Source organism: Zerene cesonia, chromosome 11 (assembly GCF_012273895.1).
Source record: "Zerene cesonia ecotype Mississippi chromosome 11, Zerene_cesonia_1.1, whole genome shotgun sequence".
Taxonomy (NCBI): Eukaryota; Metazoa; Arthropoda; class Insecta; order Lepidoptera; family Pieridae; genus Zerene; species Zerene cesonia.
The window spans coordinates 4,512,389-4,531,383 of NC_052112.1; the positions used below are offsets into that span (position 1 = coordinate 4,512,389).

The 18,995-nt window shown below is 32.9% G+C and overlaps 2 protein-coding genes across 2 annotated transcripts in view; both read left to right on the top strand.

Annotated features, from left to right (window-relative positions):
- LOC119830154 (gamma-aminobutyric acid type B receptor subunit 1) overlaps positions 1 to 18,995 on the top strand; it is an 80,995-nt gene that overhangs the window by 27,239 nt on the left and 34,761 nt on the right. The window contains exons 2-4 of the mRNA XM_038353056.1: positions 15,701 to 16,321; positions 17,120 to 17,254; positions 18,658 to 18,828. Of these exons, the coding sequence (XP_038208984.1) occupies positions 15,716 to 16,321; positions 17,120 to 17,254; positions 18,658 to 18,828 (912 nt within the window). The 5' untranslated portion in view covers positions 15,701 to 15,715. The remainder of the gene's footprint in view (positions 1 to 15,700; positions 16,322 to 17,119; positions 17,255 to 18,657; positions 18,829 to 18,995) is intronic.
- LOC119830538 lies at positions 3,935 to 5,161 on the top strand. The gene is made up of 3 exons (XM_038353597.1): positions 3,935 to 4,154; positions 4,329 to 4,552; positions 5,033 to 5,161. The coding sequence occupies exons 1-3, from the start codon at positions 3,935 to 3,937 to the stop codon at positions 5,159 to 5,161; spliced, it is 573 nt and encodes a 190-aa protein (XP_038209525.1).

Sequence of the window (18,995 nt, forward strand, 5' to 3'; positions counted from 1 at the left end):
CGTTATGAACACGTGTAAACATTTTTTTTAAAAGTGAATCTTTCATAGAATTGATTTAAAAAGATTCGTTAAGAGCTCCACTCTTAAATGCGTATTTTCGTGTCTCCTTCTCAAAATGCGTGTAAACAGATACCTGATTCATGTAGAATGAACATACGCAACATGTAGTTCACTAAGTATTCGTTTACTAAATTAACATATATCCCTTTTTTGCGCCTTATGAATCATCAGTTTTATTACAGCTGGTCTTTGTTGTTACCTATATACCTTCTTTAAAATATTTAAAACTTAAAAGATAATATAAACGTATGGTGAGGATTGCGCGGCTGTAAACCGAAAATTTATATTTATAAATTTACAAATGCTATGAATTACAACACTGAATTCGGCCAACACAGTTGAAATATTCAAGTTTTAATTAAGATTTAAGGTAAGGTGACACAGTTAGATGCAAATGATTCATATTAAGGTAGTTATGAGTCTCTAGGGGATGCTGAGCGCGCCACACAGGCAATATACATATTTTATATTATGATATTAGTACCCACTCAAATATCTTCTAGAATCTCGTTCTCCTGGCATTTACAAATAAACTAGCTGCGCCCCGCGGTTTCACCCGCGTAAGTCCGTATCCCGAAAGAATATCGCGATAAAAATTTGCCTATATGTTATTTCAGTAGTTGTCCAGCTATTTACGTACCAAATTTCATTGCAATCGGTTAAGTAGTTTTTGCGTAAAAGAGCAACAAACACACACACACACATCCTTACAAACTTTCGCATTTTAAATAAGATTAGTAGGATAGGAAAGCAGTGGTGGCTCAGTGGTGAGAACCTCGGACTTCAAAATCGATAAGTCGGGGTTCGAGACCGGGCGAGCGTGCAGGAAATAAATTGATTTTTCAATTTATCTGCACATGTGGATAATATCGCCACTGCTTAAACGGTGAAGGAAAACATCGTGAGGAAACCGGCATGTCCAAGAATCAAAAGTTCAACGACATGTGACATCTGCCAACCCGCACTTGGCCAGCGTGGTGGATTATGGCCTGAACCCTCATAGGAGGCCTGTGTCCCAGCAGTGGGAACATATATGGGCTGATGATGATGAGTAGGATAGTAGGATAGGATGCAGTAGTTCTCAATTAATTTGTTTATTTATGTAAAGCAATATCACTTACCTATTACTAAACTGTATGTTTTACAGTCATTATGACTTAAAACATTTAGTTAAGTTTTATAGTATACAGATACGAGCATATGTCATTAATAATTCAAAGTATAATCAAATGATCACTTAAATATGCATCTCGTTAAGGTTATTAAACACAAAGCTTAGTTAACTTCTTACGTTCACAATTTGTCTTCGTTATATAATCAGCTGTCAAAATTGACTCAGCGCAATTAAGGGCATTGCTGCAGAAGCGATTTAGGCGAAAGTTTCTTGTTTACACTAAAAGCCGTTGTGTCTTTAAGGGCCATTAATCATACCTTGTTATTCGAAATGGTTTAATTATTATTCTGATGAAAAAATATTTCAGGATTTCGTTTTTGTTCTTATTAAATTTGCGTAGCGTAATTTTAGCTGTAATATTATTAAATATTTTCTTTTCATTTTTCACTAGCTGTTCGCCCCGGTTTCATCCGTGTTAAATTTATAGCCTATATCACTTAGTGTAAATGCAGCTTTCTAATGGCTAAATAATTGTTGAAATCGGTCCAGCCGTTCACTCGTAATGGCGTGACCAAGGGAAATAGGGATTCATTTTTATGTATATAGATTTGTTTTTTTATTAAACGGCTTTTTTATTATTAAATGGTAAAATTATTACCGACTTATCCACAACGATTGTGGATTTGAATACATCGTAGACTTGGAAATTATTAACCAATACAATTCTTTGAGTTTCATTTTTAATCGTTGAATTCGTTAATAAGTTGTTTTTACAAAGTACAAGGCTATTGTATTGATGCCATCTTATCTTCTTTTCTATAGAAATTTAAAAAAATATCAATAAATTACTGATTTATTTTCTAGTAACATGTGTTGCAAAACCTAAATATTTCCAGTTCATTGTTGACAAAAGCGGTTTAATATTGTGTGTGATACCATTTTTAACTGTATGTAGGCCGGAAAAGGTGTTTGAAACTTTTCAATTCAGCTGCAAATATTACATTCAACTTTCAACAGTCATATTTATCAATTTTACACTTGAACAATTTTGATGTTGTGCCAAAGCACTTGTATTCTTTCCTACTAAACAATGTTAACGTAATGATATCGAGAATCTCAACAGTGTTCCCTATAACATAAAAGTTCGTGGCATTTCATAGTGATTTTGAAGTTATGTCGTAAAATATTCAATAACAACATAACTTTGCAGTTCTCGGGACTTAATAATAAGAGTTACCTACCAAGTTTAATCGATAGCCGAAATATTCAAATTGATATTTTAAACAATAGTCTGTTATCGGGCTTCCAATTCTAAATACTAAATTGAATTCTAAGGATTTGAAATTTGTTATAAAAGATATATTTAATGACTTTAAGAGGCAGCTTGCTAAAAATTTAAATCACTGCCCATATGTTTGTGTCATGTTTGAATGTACATTACAGAAAAATTAAAACAGGTAGGTTTAAATATGATTATTTTCAAGACTTTTTGAATTTGATTCATATGTTTTTACGTTATAACAAAATAATAGGAAAATTTGTCTCACTCTCTTGAGAAGAGTACCAATTATGGAGTTGAGGTAAAGGTCACTAAAAGGTTACGGAGCAGCGACTGCTCGAGAAGAGAGTTCATACATATATAGTTTAATATCACTCTACAATTTTCTGATATAAGAAAACGCTACTCGCAAAAAAAATAAACATTGGGTAATAAATAAAATAACGGGCGCGGTTCGTAGCATAGACAACTGTTATTTACTTTTATAAACCTTATAAATTGTTTGCCGGCAAAAGTCAAGTAAATAAAATCAAGATAATTAACAGTTTTCTTATTTAATTATAACAATTACGGTGCACAATAGTCGATTAGATTGTCTGTAGAAACTTTTAAGACTGAAATAATAATATAATTATCTTGAAAATACGAAACCACAATAACAGAAATCAATACTATACCACAACTATATCCACTTTCATCATGCAATTGCAGTATCTAATGCACTTCAATGTAACTAAATTGAAATTGAGTCTAACGTTTCTATAAGCCAGTTAGTTTATTAAAAAGCTATATCGTACCGTAGCACAGGAATTGCTTTTTGCGCGTCAAAGGTCGAGTCCTGTTAGAACGGTGCGCTTGCAAAAAGCCTATAGAAACAGAATGTAACGTCCGATCGACACACATTCGAGGCGATTGATTCCTGAATGAACTCAATAATTCACAAGGACGACGTGTGACAGTATACTTTGGCATTTTATTTTGCATAAACATAATGTTTCTTTGAAAGATTTAAGTAATGTTCAATTTATATTTTTTACGTTTCTGGATAAGCAAGATGGTGTGTGAATTCTGTTCGCTTTAAAATTGTCATTAATATAATAATTAAGGCTTTTTTATGTAATTTTAATTAGTTTTATTTGTCATTTCACCTCATGTAAATTATTTAAACACAAAGTACAAATATGATGTAACTATTGGAGTGGAATTATTGGCAATTAAAGTAATTCGCCTGCAATTGTTTATTTTCAGTTCAATTGATTTAACCCTAATAAAATATGGAATGCTGAATTGTGAATTTCATTTTGAAATATCACATATTTTCGTATGTATCCAAACATACATTTTCCACAATATATTCAACATTCCTATTGACGGGCCACCGTCAGCTTATCGTCGGAATTTATGCATTTTCAATATAAAAACATTCGGAGAGTAATAAAATTGAGCAAAAATTGGTACTTTTATCGGAAATGCAGTAAGAAATGTACTCGCTATTCGTGTTCATTATTCTATGCGCGAAAGTCGATGCAATTTCAAAGGATAAAGATGATTATGAGAGTGGCAGCGACTTAGGGGCAAGTCTAGTGTCGTCATTGAGAAATGATGCTAACTTGGATCTGTCCGTCGACGAGGAATACGAGGATCTCCGCGCTGAGCTCCTGGCTTACCACTCCGCTCTATCTTCGCTTGCATCGTCACGGCGTAAGTATCTCGGCGCATTCACAATGTATGAGTAAATGACGTTTCACGGCAGTACATTCTCTATAATATTTCATTTTGAAATTTATTTGTTAACGAACATAAGCTGTAGTTTTCGGACATTAAGATAATACCAGAGAAAGGCATATTTATTTACTATACATTTTATATACTTAGGGTCTTTGTTAACGACACCGTGTTGGTCCATTGGAGGCATTTGCATCAATTACAAACTGTGCCCATTCGATAGGCGCCTCACAGAAGTACCGGGTTGTAAAAACAGATTAAATGTATGCTGCTTCGTTTGGAACCGCTATGAAGTACGAGACATGAGAGACAAAGGAATTAGCAATCTGGCGTTCCCATGGAGTCCTAAACTTGACTTTGGCGGTGAAGGAATTGTTATGAAGACAAAGAAACCAAAAAAGAAAAGGAAAATTAAAATCACTACACCTAAACCTACCGAAATAATATTAAAACATGATATATTATACTAAACAATAAAATCAATATGCCAAGATATTTAATTTCCACCCATGAATAATTCTCGCTTGCATGTTTTGAAATTAAAACCGATTGTAACTTTATGAATCGCATTTAATTATCAATCTTCAATCAATTATTTATTGTAAAATCACATCGCATTTGCTTTACGAGCATGTTTCTACATATAAAAATATTTTTCTTATCGTTTTTTACAATAACCGAGCAAGGGAAGTTTGAATTTGATAAACCAGCCGTTCAAGTTATAACACGATATAAGGATATATTTAGACCTGGGCTGAATGGGAAACCACAACTAGGTTAGTCTTTAATTCATTACTGCTTTCGCGTTAGTTAATTGGTGCAGGTAATCTTAATTGAATATGTTTAAATATAAGGTACTATGTCGGCAACATGCTGGGCTCGAGGCGGCGTCTGTGTTCATATTCGAGAATGTCCCAGTATGGACTTTGATTCAGGAGTATTTGGATGTACCCAACGTTACAAAGTGTGCTGCAGGAATATAAAGCCTCTATCACCTACAGTAGGGATAAAGAGGGCTTCCGATGTTCTCCCCGATTCAAAAGAGTCCGAATCCGAAGATAGAGGCGAGGGAAACAAAATGTTGATGTTTTTAATTTCTTAAATAAAAGAAGAAATAAAATTATCTTTATCACATTTATAATTCATAAGTATCACACATTATTAAATATAAATCACTCCGTTCTTGTTATGAAAAAATCTAGGAATTAAGGAAATTGATGCTCACAATAATTTTAAAGTTGACATATTACAGGCTTCTTCGTCATTGTTCGGAGTGTACAATATACCTTCTGATAACAATGGCAACCTATCCTTGCTTGTTACCCGTATAATTAATACCTTTTGCAATTTATAAAATTCGTAGAAAATGTTAAATTGTAGTTATAATAAATTGAACCGCTCTGCGGTACGATATATATCGTGCCATTTATAAATGCAAGGATTAAGATAGATACATTGAAACCCAGTAACCAATCACATTGATATTACATCTAATGTATTCTAATATTATATTCTCTTTGCCTACCTTGGGGATGATGTGGTCGCTGTGTGAATATCTGACATAACCAATACGATCTTAGCTATAGTGATCTGATAGGTACACTAGCCGACCGCTATTCCATTCGATCGGCTGAAAATAATATAACACTTTAAATTAACTAATTTTTTTATAACTAAATGCTTACGTGATTAGTTTTTTCATATTAATTAAATCTTATTTTTAAATAATATGAAAAACTCTCAAAGTGCTTTTATAACTATTCGAATAAATAGAGAAAAACTGACAAAAGTATTGTTGTGTCATAAGGAACGTATAAAGCTATGTGGAGCTCAGTTTTCTATGGTATATTATATAATTCACATCATAACATTGTCCCAAATATGGATCCCGATTTTTGAGTACACGTAGGCATTCTCTTGTGTACAAATCACACAGATTGGCAGGTATAAATGGGATATGTCTTATCTTGATTGCCTTATAAAAGAGACTCGTTTACAACCAGATCGGTTGTTAAATAAACACACCGTGATTAAGCTAACATCAAGGGAATCGTAAATAACAATTTATTAATCAGTTGATTACTTTTTTATTAGCGTAGGAATTGAAGATGATCTTGTTTCTGGCTGTTGCTATAAAATAAATGAACACATTTTTATTATAAATCTCACAGTTGTTACAAAAAAAATCAAATTATGACTTCTTGTCGGTTCTTATAATCTTCTAAAACATTAAAGATATGAATACATCCATCTACTATCAGTATCTTTGATTCGAAACCAAAATTAATTTAGATTTATAATCGTATGTTAAGTTATACTAAACTATATCTTAATAGAACCTAACTGTTTGAAAAATTTTCATGTATTTCCAGGATTTAATAACTTCGAAAGGGAACTCGCTGGTTCCTTGTACGCATAGAACTCACGTTCTAAAACCAAAATCGTTATCTATAACCAAAATAAGATCATAAAACCCAACCATAACCCATGTTACCGAACAACAAAGTTAACAGATTGCCTGTTACATCCGTGATATAATTGACCTAACCACTTAAGATAATAAGGATTTTTCTTGGACGTCTCATGTCAATTTGAACTTGCGCCAAATTAGTTTACCTCTTGTATTGTTTCACTAACCATGTTACAAAGATTTCTTTATACTAAATTTACGTAGTAGACTTTCTAGTGAAAACAAAATTGAAATAGCAAATTTTACGAATATATTATAAATAACGTCTGAAATAATAGAATTTAGTACTATTTCAATATTTACGAATACATTTTCAAGTGGATATGTTATATGTATACCTATAGACAATGCCAATAGGTATAAGAATACTTTAGCTAACTTTTTTCACATTATTCTCATAATTGAAGTTGAAATAAAAAACATGTATTAAATGGGCCGACCCAAAAAATCAACTATCAAAATAATTTGGAGAATATCTCGATTGTTTTCGTAACCAAGCAACTGCGATCATTTATTTCCACAACAATTTTCTGTGTCACTAATTAAGACGACATCGTTAGTATATTACAATGATAATATTAAGTCGTCGAATACATACAAGCATAACATAACATATAAAATGGTGACTCGTTCCAATGTAAGGACTAATATATAATATTCACGTTCATGTAACTATAATAAACAATGAACGTTAGCAAATATTAAAGTACATTTATAAATTTTTATAACTGTCAAAACTTGAAGCAATTTGGGACGTACGAGTAGTAGTAGTTTGGGACATTTAAGTAATATAAAGCTTTAATAAATTGCAAGGTATTTCATTTTAATAATATACATTTTCGAAACTGTACTGTTATTTTCCAAATTTGATTTAAGGATTAAATATTTCAAAGGAATCTTGCTTCAATCTCTTCAAAACCAGTGATCATCCTGTTTAATTAATTTAACATTTGACGTCGAGCTCAGTCGAGTAATAACAGCGACAACAATAATTCTACCGAGATTTATAATTTCAATATTCTTTGATAAATAAACTACATTTTTATGAAATACGTATTTGTGTATTTGTTGTTTGTTATAAAGAGCGAGTTATAGGACAAAATGAACACCAATTTTATCTCAATTATCCTAAATAAATTATTTACTTAGCAGTTAAGATTAGAATTTCGTAATCAAATACACTTTGGATAAATAAATCAAAGAAAGTCATTTAGGGGTTTAATTTAATTCATTAATTTACTGAATCCACAACTTTTAATTAATTTGTTTAATATCAAATCTTTTAAAGAACTCTCCGTACACTTCGTGAATTTCTAATTAAAATTGTGCGTCACATACCATATTAGTTAAAGGCCCTTATCTTTTGTACCAAGTACAACCCTTTCCCTTGAAGGCATGTGTAACAGTTATCGTAATGTCGGTTCTGACAGTTTAAGACCCAGCCTTTATCAAAGGTTTCGGTAAATTGGACTTGAAAACATAAATAGTTTAATTATGTTACTTGGTTAAACGAGAACGTTTAGGAATAATTCAAAATGAAATAAATGAATACTACGTAAATGGGTAACCATCATCCCACTAAGCAATTGAAGGCTGTATACCGCAGCAATGCTTTGCAGTGCTCTTCTGTGGTATTCAAATGGAGCATTGTTTCTCTGCTATCTGCGTATTACATATACATATACTCAGTTTGGGTCTCATTGTGTGAAATTACTCAAATATTTTTACATTCAGAAAATCAATTCGATCATTTTCTTGTACAAAAATAACGATCATAATAAGAAATATATAAATTAATTATTGTATTTCAGACAATTCATAACAAATGTAAGTATAAATAAAACCTCTTGTTTTCTCAGGATAATGCCTATTCTTTAAATGCTTGTAATTTCTTTGAATCACCGCAGTCAATAAAGGCTCCGCGAAATTACTGTAAGACATCCAAGGGTCTGCCATAAATCTTAGAATAGGCAGGTTAATTAGACAATTTCTGCAAATGGCGTTGCGTAAATTGAAATAGTAAGAATGATGAGCAAAAACAAGTCCGAAAAAAATCAAGTGTTTTCCTTCATTGGGTTATAAATGAAATTGCGCAGATTTGAGATCAAGAATTTATTTAATCGAGAGGTTGACTGTTGTTTAGTTAGATTCAATATAAATTTTTATGAGTAAATCGAAGCAAACCTATACACAATAAGTAATCATTTATACATTTGGCTATTCTCATTATATGAATCACTTAGTGGTTGTATATTTACTACCGATGCATGCCATGTCAATCAATTACTACATAACAGCGCTGCGTTAACTAATAAAGTATTATTAGGTGGCATGATAACCTACAGTATTCTGACAGATATTATACCATGCTATATATTAAATTGTATAATTCTAATTACATATAAGATCCTAAGGTAGGTTTAAGATGATATGTTATGTTATATTAATCCCGAATAATATTATAAATGCGAAGGTCAATATGTCTGTCTATCTGTCTATTTGTCAGTTTTTTGTCTCTTCTTCAATCATTTTAAATAACCAACTGATTTGGATGAATTTTACAGATATAGTTTGTGACCCGAAAAAGAACATATTTATCAAAGAAATCCCACAGGAATAGAAACTATTCGAGAAAGCCCCGGAACTGTCCTTTCTCCTTTGAATACACGGGCGAAGCAACTGGCGGAAAACTGGTTTAATATATAATAATAAAGTTCCTCGCTTATTTATTGTCATTTTACGAACTACGAATTAAATTAGTAATGATGGATTGACTGTATTATTTAAAGCATAATTATATAACGTTTAGTCACACAAAATAGGTAATGAATAGTAAACGATGGTATAAAAATCGTCAGCGGAAACTTTAACTAGGCGAGAGTACAGAGAACGGACCCTCGGATATCCGCCTTCCGTTGCTGCCAATGCAAATGTGGTGAATACATTTTACAATTTTACTATTTACATTCCAGCTAATTGCTTTTCCTTTTAACGCCCCGTCCGAACGAACGACCGGTTATTTCTTTGTGCACTTCACGTCTTATCGATGTAATAAATTATACGTTATAAAGTCTTAAACAGGATAGAAAGCAATACTGAATAGGTAATTTTTCTTATTATATTAGCTTTCTGCACGTGGCTTCGTTCGAAAAGTAAAAGGAAATTTCCATGGAATTGAGATGTATCTTCGCGGTAATAAACAGTCTATATAACTTTAGATCAAGGGTCCTCAAACTAATTCCACTAAGCTGTCCTTTATTAATCAATTTCTTTTTGAAAATATAAAAAAATTATAAATAACAGCCATCGCTTCCGATATCTGCTTTGACGCCTCTTAATTTTTTCTGGACGTCTTACCGCCCCATCTAGGCCTACACCGCCCACAAGGAGCGTTATCACCTACTATGAGAAAGACTGCCTCCTAATCCTCCAGTTACAAACATCATATCATAAAATCCCTCCTTTACGGCGTAAATGAAAGTTTGTAATATCAGTGCAGTGAAATGTTTATAAATATTGGTATGGATAAAGTAGAACAAATAAAATAGTGATGTGTATGTATAGCACAGCACACGTATAATATAATAAATAGTATGTACATTTCACAGTTATCTAACACAGTTACGGTAGTGTGCTCGTTCACAAGATAAATAATTGAACACAAAGTTCTTGCATCCAAATTCATATACGTAAACCAACATTACCTTAGCTAAGCTAACCTCCCTTGTTAATATAGAATCCGAGAAAGTTCTACAGAGTTAAATGGGTACAATCAAACTTCTGAAGGCAGGTGACTCTCACATTGATGGGTCTTTTCAAACAACATTTGTAATTCATTGCATTACTTACTTAGTAATGCCTGTTACGTTGCCTCAACCTCGCCGTCATATCTCTTCTGTACCCTGGAATGATGCAAAATCTAAATTAAACTAACTTACACCGCAGATAACATAATATTAGCCTATGTATGTGGTATTTAAATCTATAAAGCAATTTGATCGTCAGAACCCCTAATTGAGGCGTATTAAGTGGCCGTAGCTTATTTCATGTAATATTCACGTACAAAACGACGCGTTAGTGATATAAATAGGTATAGAGGGTATTCCGCTTGCTTTTCGCGAATGTCGCTAGCCGGGAATGAGCAAACTGTGTAATAAAATATCAAAGAGATTCGCGTAAACAACTTCCATGCTTTGTAAAATCTCAAATACAGAGTCAAGTAAAAATATGTTGACATAGCATTTCAGAATATAATCCAAGTACGTATCTCATTCACTCTTATTTATTTTGTCTATTCTCTTTGTGTTTTATATTCACGTATAATGTATTGATACATATTCCTATCATGAAGACAAAATAAAATAAATCGTATCTTAACAAATATAAATAAAGGTGTAATTGTCGAACTGTATTCTGTACTTGTGCATATATAGAGACATATTCACAATTTTGAAAGTTATTTAAATATGGTAAAGTATAATTTAAACCATCACATTGATGAAATATTCAGTGAATAATTAAAGTAAGTTCATATAATATCCACATATACGTCTCAGCTATATCTAACGTTTATATATAAGTCGTTAAATTAAACTTTATAAATAAAGTAAGACTCGAGCAGCCACAGGGTAATTCTAATAAAATACAAGACTCGAGTTTAGTTTAAAAGAACTCATCATTTAGTAAGTTCTCTTAGTAAAGATAAGTCTCGTGCTGAACAAAGTTGTAACAGTAGATGTGTATGGCTAAAGAACTTGGTGCAACGTAATTAAATTATGTGTTGAATACACGCTACTCGTAGACTAAACACTGGTACATAAAACTAAGACGAAACTGTTTCACAACAACTTTTTAACTTGCTTTTGTCGTGGATACTGTGTTTTAGTTCAACGGAAGCCTGATTTATCCGACTATCTGGGTACCTAAAGTTTGAAAACGTAAAAACTCGAGGTTAAATTTTTTGATCTATTTTCGTTTACTTTGCATTTTACAAAGTCTTATACATATATCATTGCTAAACCTGAAATTTAGTGGTCCTATAAACATAGATATTTTATCAGTAATTGCATAGTATAACCTATGTCAGTAAAAAGTAAGCTTTAATTTTATAACAAACTAGACGTTCGTCCGGCTCTGCCCGAATATCAAGATTCCTGTTTTAACCCAAAAAGTCTCCTTTCACCCAAGTCAGGTCATACCCTGTCTTTATACATTTCATCAAAATCCGTTCAGGAGCTTCAGTGTGATTGACGGACAAACATAAAAACATAGAAGCTTTCACAACCATAACATTAATGTGATAACATAATCTTTATAATCTTATTGGTTAAAAATAAGCATTTTGAGATTTTTTATCACCCCTACAAATTAGAGTTAATAATGAAAACACATCAGTGTTAATTGTACGTTGGAGGTGTCGGATATTCGGGGTCACTATTTCGGTCGCTTAGCAATACATTATTAACAAATCCTACCAAGTATGTGTATTAACTCGAGGTATCCGAGTTGGTAACCGCAGCACACTTTGGTTGAAAGTGTGATACGCGGTTAGGTTTTACCCCAATAGAAGTTTGGATTAACGTCATTATTAAGGTAATTTATGAATAGCTTACTGCTTTTTTAATGTTAGAAACTAATTGACTTATTTGGTAGAACACACCATTTGATTGCATGAACATTATTTGTAATGATTTTTAGTAAACTTTGTAAAGTCACCTTGTTTATCATTCATTAAAACATGTGAATATCTTCGTTAAGTAAAAAAAAACACCATCTCATGCCTTGAATAAATCATCTGAATGTCGAAGCGTGCTCGACATGAATTCTCTTTTTTCTCTTCTTTTCTATTATCAATCCTTTCTTTTTCCTTGCCATTTTAAGTCAGCAATCCATTTATAGGGGCGTAAAGACTGCAACCGACCTTACTCCTCTGGAAATGTTCATGGGCAAACGTACTCTTATAAATAAATATATTATATAAAAGTGAATATGGTAGCAACCGTTATCACTATTACATACCTATAAAATATAAAAATAATACGAGAAAAAACTTTAGAATCGAGGACCAATGTATAGTTATTAAAAAATGTCGCAATAATACAAATAATTGTTAATAATAACAAGCCACATGAACACTATAATATCGATAAAATGTTCTATTTAAATGGAAGCACTTAACTTAAGATACAATAAAAACAATTATACGATACGTGACGTGGATAAAGGCGCGAAGAAAAGTGGGTCTTTTATGTGATTTCCTTGAAAATTGCCCTAATAGTCGGCCTGATTGCATTAGCATCGAGTCTCGAAGGAACTTTGAATAGTCTGTATTAGTATAATATACTTTTTGCCAACTCATTTAATAGATTTATCGGATGAATGCGTCTATTTAATAAATGTATTGATACGGAACGGTTTTCTGTTATAGTAACGATGCCTTTGCTTCTAATACATAATTAGGTATTTTCAATACAATAGTTATTAATTGAAAGGAGCGAATAAATGCAATTTATTCTTCGTAATCATCTCTCAATTTAAAACTAGTTATTCAGGTGCAAATTGAGCATAAATTGATTTATTTCAAGTTCAATGACGATTATTTTATATACGGGGACTACCTTAGCTCACTGAATGAAACATAAAACATAATTTGCTAAAAGACTTGAACTTGTGTAAACTATGAAAGCAAAACTTTTGTCATACGTATTGATTCATACAGGCTGAAAGTCGCATTTATTATATTAGTAGGATATCCGACGTTTCCATTGTATAAAAACGAACTGTCACTTAGACTAATGATACTCATTACTTATTTTTATTTTTAGAAGATTGATGTAGAAAAAGCAATAGCAATAATGAAGAGACGAGAAGATCGCCTAACGATCACTATTTATCACTAAGCACCTTATATTTTATCACAGAAAATTGGTATCTAACGACCTGAACTAAAATATTGGAAGAAATAACAAGGCCGTCTGAAGTTAGAAAAAGATTAATAAGATCTATAATTATAACGAATTAGATACCGTAGACAATAAATTGTATTTGGGTTTATTTAAATAAACGCACTTTATACTTGGCTTTGTAAACTGCCGACGTTTCCTTAAAACTAAAGCTTTACATTGAACTTGCACAAATTGAAAGCAATATGAAATCAACAAGTAGATTACAAACTCTGTAATCCAAATAATTATCGATGGAGCTGCTTAACCTGGCTGAAATCCCTGCCCGCCCTACATCGCGTTTAGCACACTTTCTAGTTAGTAGTTGCTACGGGATCCTCTACGACGTAGACTTTATTGTTGATAAGCTACGAGTTTATCCGATAGGAGATAGGCATCCATGTATGTACACAGTAGTGTTCTGTACAGAGTATAGAATAAAAATATATATCTACTTAACCTAAAGATGTAGTTATTATACCTTAATTTAATACACACATAACTTGGCAATTAGAAGTTTGCTTGAGCTAAAATTGAGTTAATGTAAGTGGAAATTACGAGAACACTCGCGAAAACTTCTTAATGGTACATTATTTCATCCCTTTCGCGGCAATGACGCGGTCTACAACTTCCCAAGAAAGGAAGTCATAAATCAAAATGGCGGGGGATGAACTTAAACGAAACGGTTGGGTAACTAATATAAAATGACACATCGAGCGATTAAACCCTCGATATTGATTGATAACTTTATCAAGAATAGCCCCTCGATTGCATTGTAAGGGGCTCTTTATGATGCAAAATTAAAAAAACTAATTTACATAAATCAACATCTTTCTTTTGAGACAATACCTCTTCATTCAAGCGTGAAAATCATCTAATGGAAACAATTTTTAATCTATTGCTGAAGTTAAATTAAATCAGACGATTGAACACACCTTCATTTCAAGAAAAAAATCAATTCAATAAATATTCGTAATATAATTTTAACAATACAATAAAATCTTATATATTTACCTTTACGAGCAAAAGATATGATATTTTATTGAATTTGCCTGAGCAGGGAATGCAAATTATGTTGAATAACCATCAGCACTACGTATATTTTCTAGCATATGTCGAGCTCGGGAGGCCTAATCTCCTGGGCTCTGCCCCTCGCTTCAAGTCACTAACGTTACACATGTTTACGGCAAACTTCTATATCACACCGTTTCAAACGTTTTAAATTTATTCCGAATGTCGAAACTAAATATTTGCATACCAAATTTGATCACAATGTAGGACTATGGTCGTGACCAAGGATATCAAACTTCGAACCCCACAAATATATTAAAAGTTCTTTAAATATGTATGACATGGATTATATATACGCTATTCAAAATATAATTTACCTGTAGATAACAAGAAATATTGCTAAACTTATGCAATAATTTCGAATTGAAAGCTGAAATGGAACTGAAACTTGGTGACGATAGATTTTATCGATGAATGCTAATGATTGTTCACTCAAACAATAGACGGACTTAAGCATACGGCTTAAATGTTCAGCTTAGCTTGCTATTCTAAAGAGCAGCCTCAATATAAATCCTAATACTTTCTATATTGGAAGAATATTTTCATCTTCGCTTCTCTATTTTGAGACATATGACGTCTGATCTAGTTATTTAGGGTTAACAAAATAGTGAGATATTTTAAGCTTTGCATTAAACCGTCCCACTTAAGTGGTGCGCTCAGGACTGTTTGTTATTTTTAACTATCTTTATTATATCTTTACAAATTTGGGAATCTTTTTAAAGATAAAAATAAATCATAATCATATCTTTTTTCATTATTCCTTATTAATTGGGATCCCGCACTTTAGTGTCCTGTCGGTGTCATAGTTTTGTAACACGCATGAACTTTGATTGTAGCAGGTAACTCAATTTTGAAATACTGAGCATTATATTTGAAATCATATCCGACATAACATTTAAAACTCATAGAATAAAACATACACAAAACTAATATATTTTGATATCAGCAATAAAATTCCGTCAGTCAGCAATCCAGGATTCGGCCCAAGTTTTTGCTACAAGGTCAGTATTATATGTTAACAGGAGCTTCTTTTGTTATAGGACAGAGGATGGAAAATGAGAAAGGCGAACAATGACAGCATGTCCCCGCCGCGAGCGATGACCCCGGGCGCCGGGGGTCGCGAGCCGCCGGCGGGGCCCATGCGGCACCACGCGCCCCTAAACCCGCCCTCAACACTATATTTCATAAAAAAATCCACGCTTATTAGGCTATACGTATATTCACTATGTGCAATATCATATTTACGAAACGTCTCTCTACCGCGGATACGCGTGAACTTTAATTTTCCAAAGCGTCCGCTAGTTAAGTTAAAAGCGGCTGTGAATGTTAAATTACGAACTAGTATGTTATATTCCGATTTTAGATGGTTAGTGAAAGCGTTAGAGCAATTATTCGTTGTTGCCAAGTGTGTTGTGTGCGTAGCACGTCGTAGGACCTATGGGTGGGTCACACTGGTACTTTTACTGCAATACTGCTCGTTTTCGGAAGGGAAACGAGACGATGACCTACACATAGGTGGCATCTTTCCTATGGAAGGGGAAGGAGGCTGGCAAGGCGGACAAGCTTGTAAACCGGCAGCAGAATTGGCGCTGGCAGATGTCAATGCGAGATCTGATTTATTATCTGGATTCAAGCTGCTTCTACACAGCAACGATAGTAAGGTGAGTTAATATTAGATATTCAAATCGACTTTTCAAGAACTGTTTTTTTTTTTAATTAAACCTAGCCTAAAAATATTTAATTAAACACATATTTTAGCGGCTGTATCTACGAAACATATGCATAATCCAGAGCTCAAAACCGAGGTTCGTAAATAGTCCAAGCGCAACTTCAAAATCAAAGTTAAAAACAGACTTCTCTCATTTAAAAGTACCAACGTTACGGGCTAATACTAAAAGCTGGCCTCGCGGCCCAAATCCCAATTACACTTTCAATCAACGAAATGCTCATCACCTTGTCGCTTCACTCGAGTGCTAAACCTGATCCATTAGGTTTGATAATCCGACCGTATCTCGCAGTAGAAATCCCGGTAATTACTAAAAAGGTTGGAAATTTGAGCATTCAGACCATCTATAAAAAAACTACATTCGCAGCTTTACGACATTAAAGTACGACTGAACCTGACGTTCGATTCAATTATTGAAAATTTATGATCGGCTCACGAAAGAAATTTTATTGGATAGAATTTCCAAATCGACTAAAAGTGATTTCCGTAGATATCGGTTCAAGAGTGAAATGATATTTGCATTCTGCATCCCGGGTTACGTTTTCCATCGTTTCTTTAATGGGTAAACTTTCTGTGAATCTGTAATAATTTCAACTTTCACGAAGTAGGAATCAAACTTAGTGATTAGTTTTTCATTTCATGATATAGGATGGTAGCTTTTTTTAATTACTCCTAAATAGCTGTTGCTGTGGAGATAACCATAAAAATCAAAATAATCTCATCTTGCCCACAGTGCGAGCCGGGTCTCGGAGCTAGTGTGATGTACAATTTGCTGTACAATCCACCACAAAAGCTTTTATTGTTGGCGGGCTGTTCCACTGTGTGCACGACTGTAGCTGAAGCAGCCAAGATGTGGAACCTTATGGTGGTGAGTATTTAAATTATTACTAATTAATGTCATCGAACTTTAAATTAAATTATTTTCAATATCCCATGCTCATGTTTAGAATATTATGCTTAAGTTTAGAAATAAAAGTAATATTAAAAATAAAGAATTATTTATTTGTTTAAAAAAATAATACATGATATAGATACATATGCATTGAACTCCACACTAGGATGTTACTATAATAGATGTTGTGAGGCTCAATATCATTCATCATATTACATGTAATACTAATATTTATCTAACATTTTATACTCCAATTGACTATAGTAAGCCAACAAATTTAATTAATTGTCGATGCTAGAAGTGCCCACTTTATATAATAACACGTTGTTATTGTAAAGGAAATACGTTTTCCGAATATTAAACTCAAACAGAAGCTCAAAGCCGAATTTTAGTTGGAAACGTTGTTTGAATAACAATTAATTCTTCGTATCACAATGTTACTACTCGTGTAAGCAGACTACATCTATATTTTTTATCGATTTTTATAAGATTGATTATAGATTCAGTTAGATTACCATAACAGAATTATGACTGACGGAAAATTTCTAGTTTCAACCTTTACTTTCTTTAGTAACATTCTAAAAGTATTTTAATCTTATTTTAATTTAATTTGGGAATCAAATATCACACTCACTCACTCACACTCACATGAAATACTCTAATCGCCTATCAAGTTTAATTAATCCATTTATATTTACATCTACGGTTAATGCATTTGTCGGAGACGGATATGTCAGAGGCGGATATTAGAACCGACCGATAACGAAATGAAGCACGAGTTCCGATAGATGGCGGCACCGCTGCCTTATTGTGACTAACTTCATGCTACAAAGAAACCTAGCTAGTGGACGTGTGTAGGACCAAGGCTCACTTTCCATTTGGGAGTCTGCGCGACAAGTTCTCAACGAAGCTAGGAACTGTTCCTCACGTTCCGTTGTAGTATGGTTTTAGTTGTGATTAGAGTTCAGTGAAAAAATTTTCTTTTATTCATTGCCTCATTGCTCGATTACCTATTTTATACGCCCCCTATGTCGGATATTGATGCTAATATTGCGGCCCTCTCCGTCATATTTAATAACATGTATGTTCTAAAAGGAGACCAGGATCTAGGCCTTGTTCATATTAAGATCAGACATTTAAAGATATTTTATTTATGAATAATACTGAAACTACTTACCATTTGAATCAAAATCAAATACGAATGTTAGTCTAGTAAATTATGAAATATAATATTATTTGTCAAATTTAAATACAAATCTTTAGCGTTTCGCTAAGTGTTATAACATATTTTCAATTATTATCCATTAACTGGCTGTATTTCAATGTATTAATGAATTATTAACTATTGTCAAAGTTAATTTATCACGATCGTGTCATAGTTATGTTACGGGGCGTCATCGCCGGCGCTATCGGATCGGGCGCGATTTCCGACGCTGTTCCGGACTCATCCATCCGCCACAGTACACAATCCAACAAGAATCAAACTCATGCAGAAGTTTGGATGGTCGCGTATTGCTATTTTACAACAGGCAGAGGAAGTGTTTATATCGGTGAGTAAAAAGTGTATTTTAAAATATACATATATCTTAACATTCATGATACGTTTTGTCCTACGTAAAAGCTCTAGCTATACATATTTAGACGATTTGATCAGCTGCTTCGCATCTACCACATGCTCTTACATTTTCCAATTTAATTTAGAGAACGGCTAACGTAT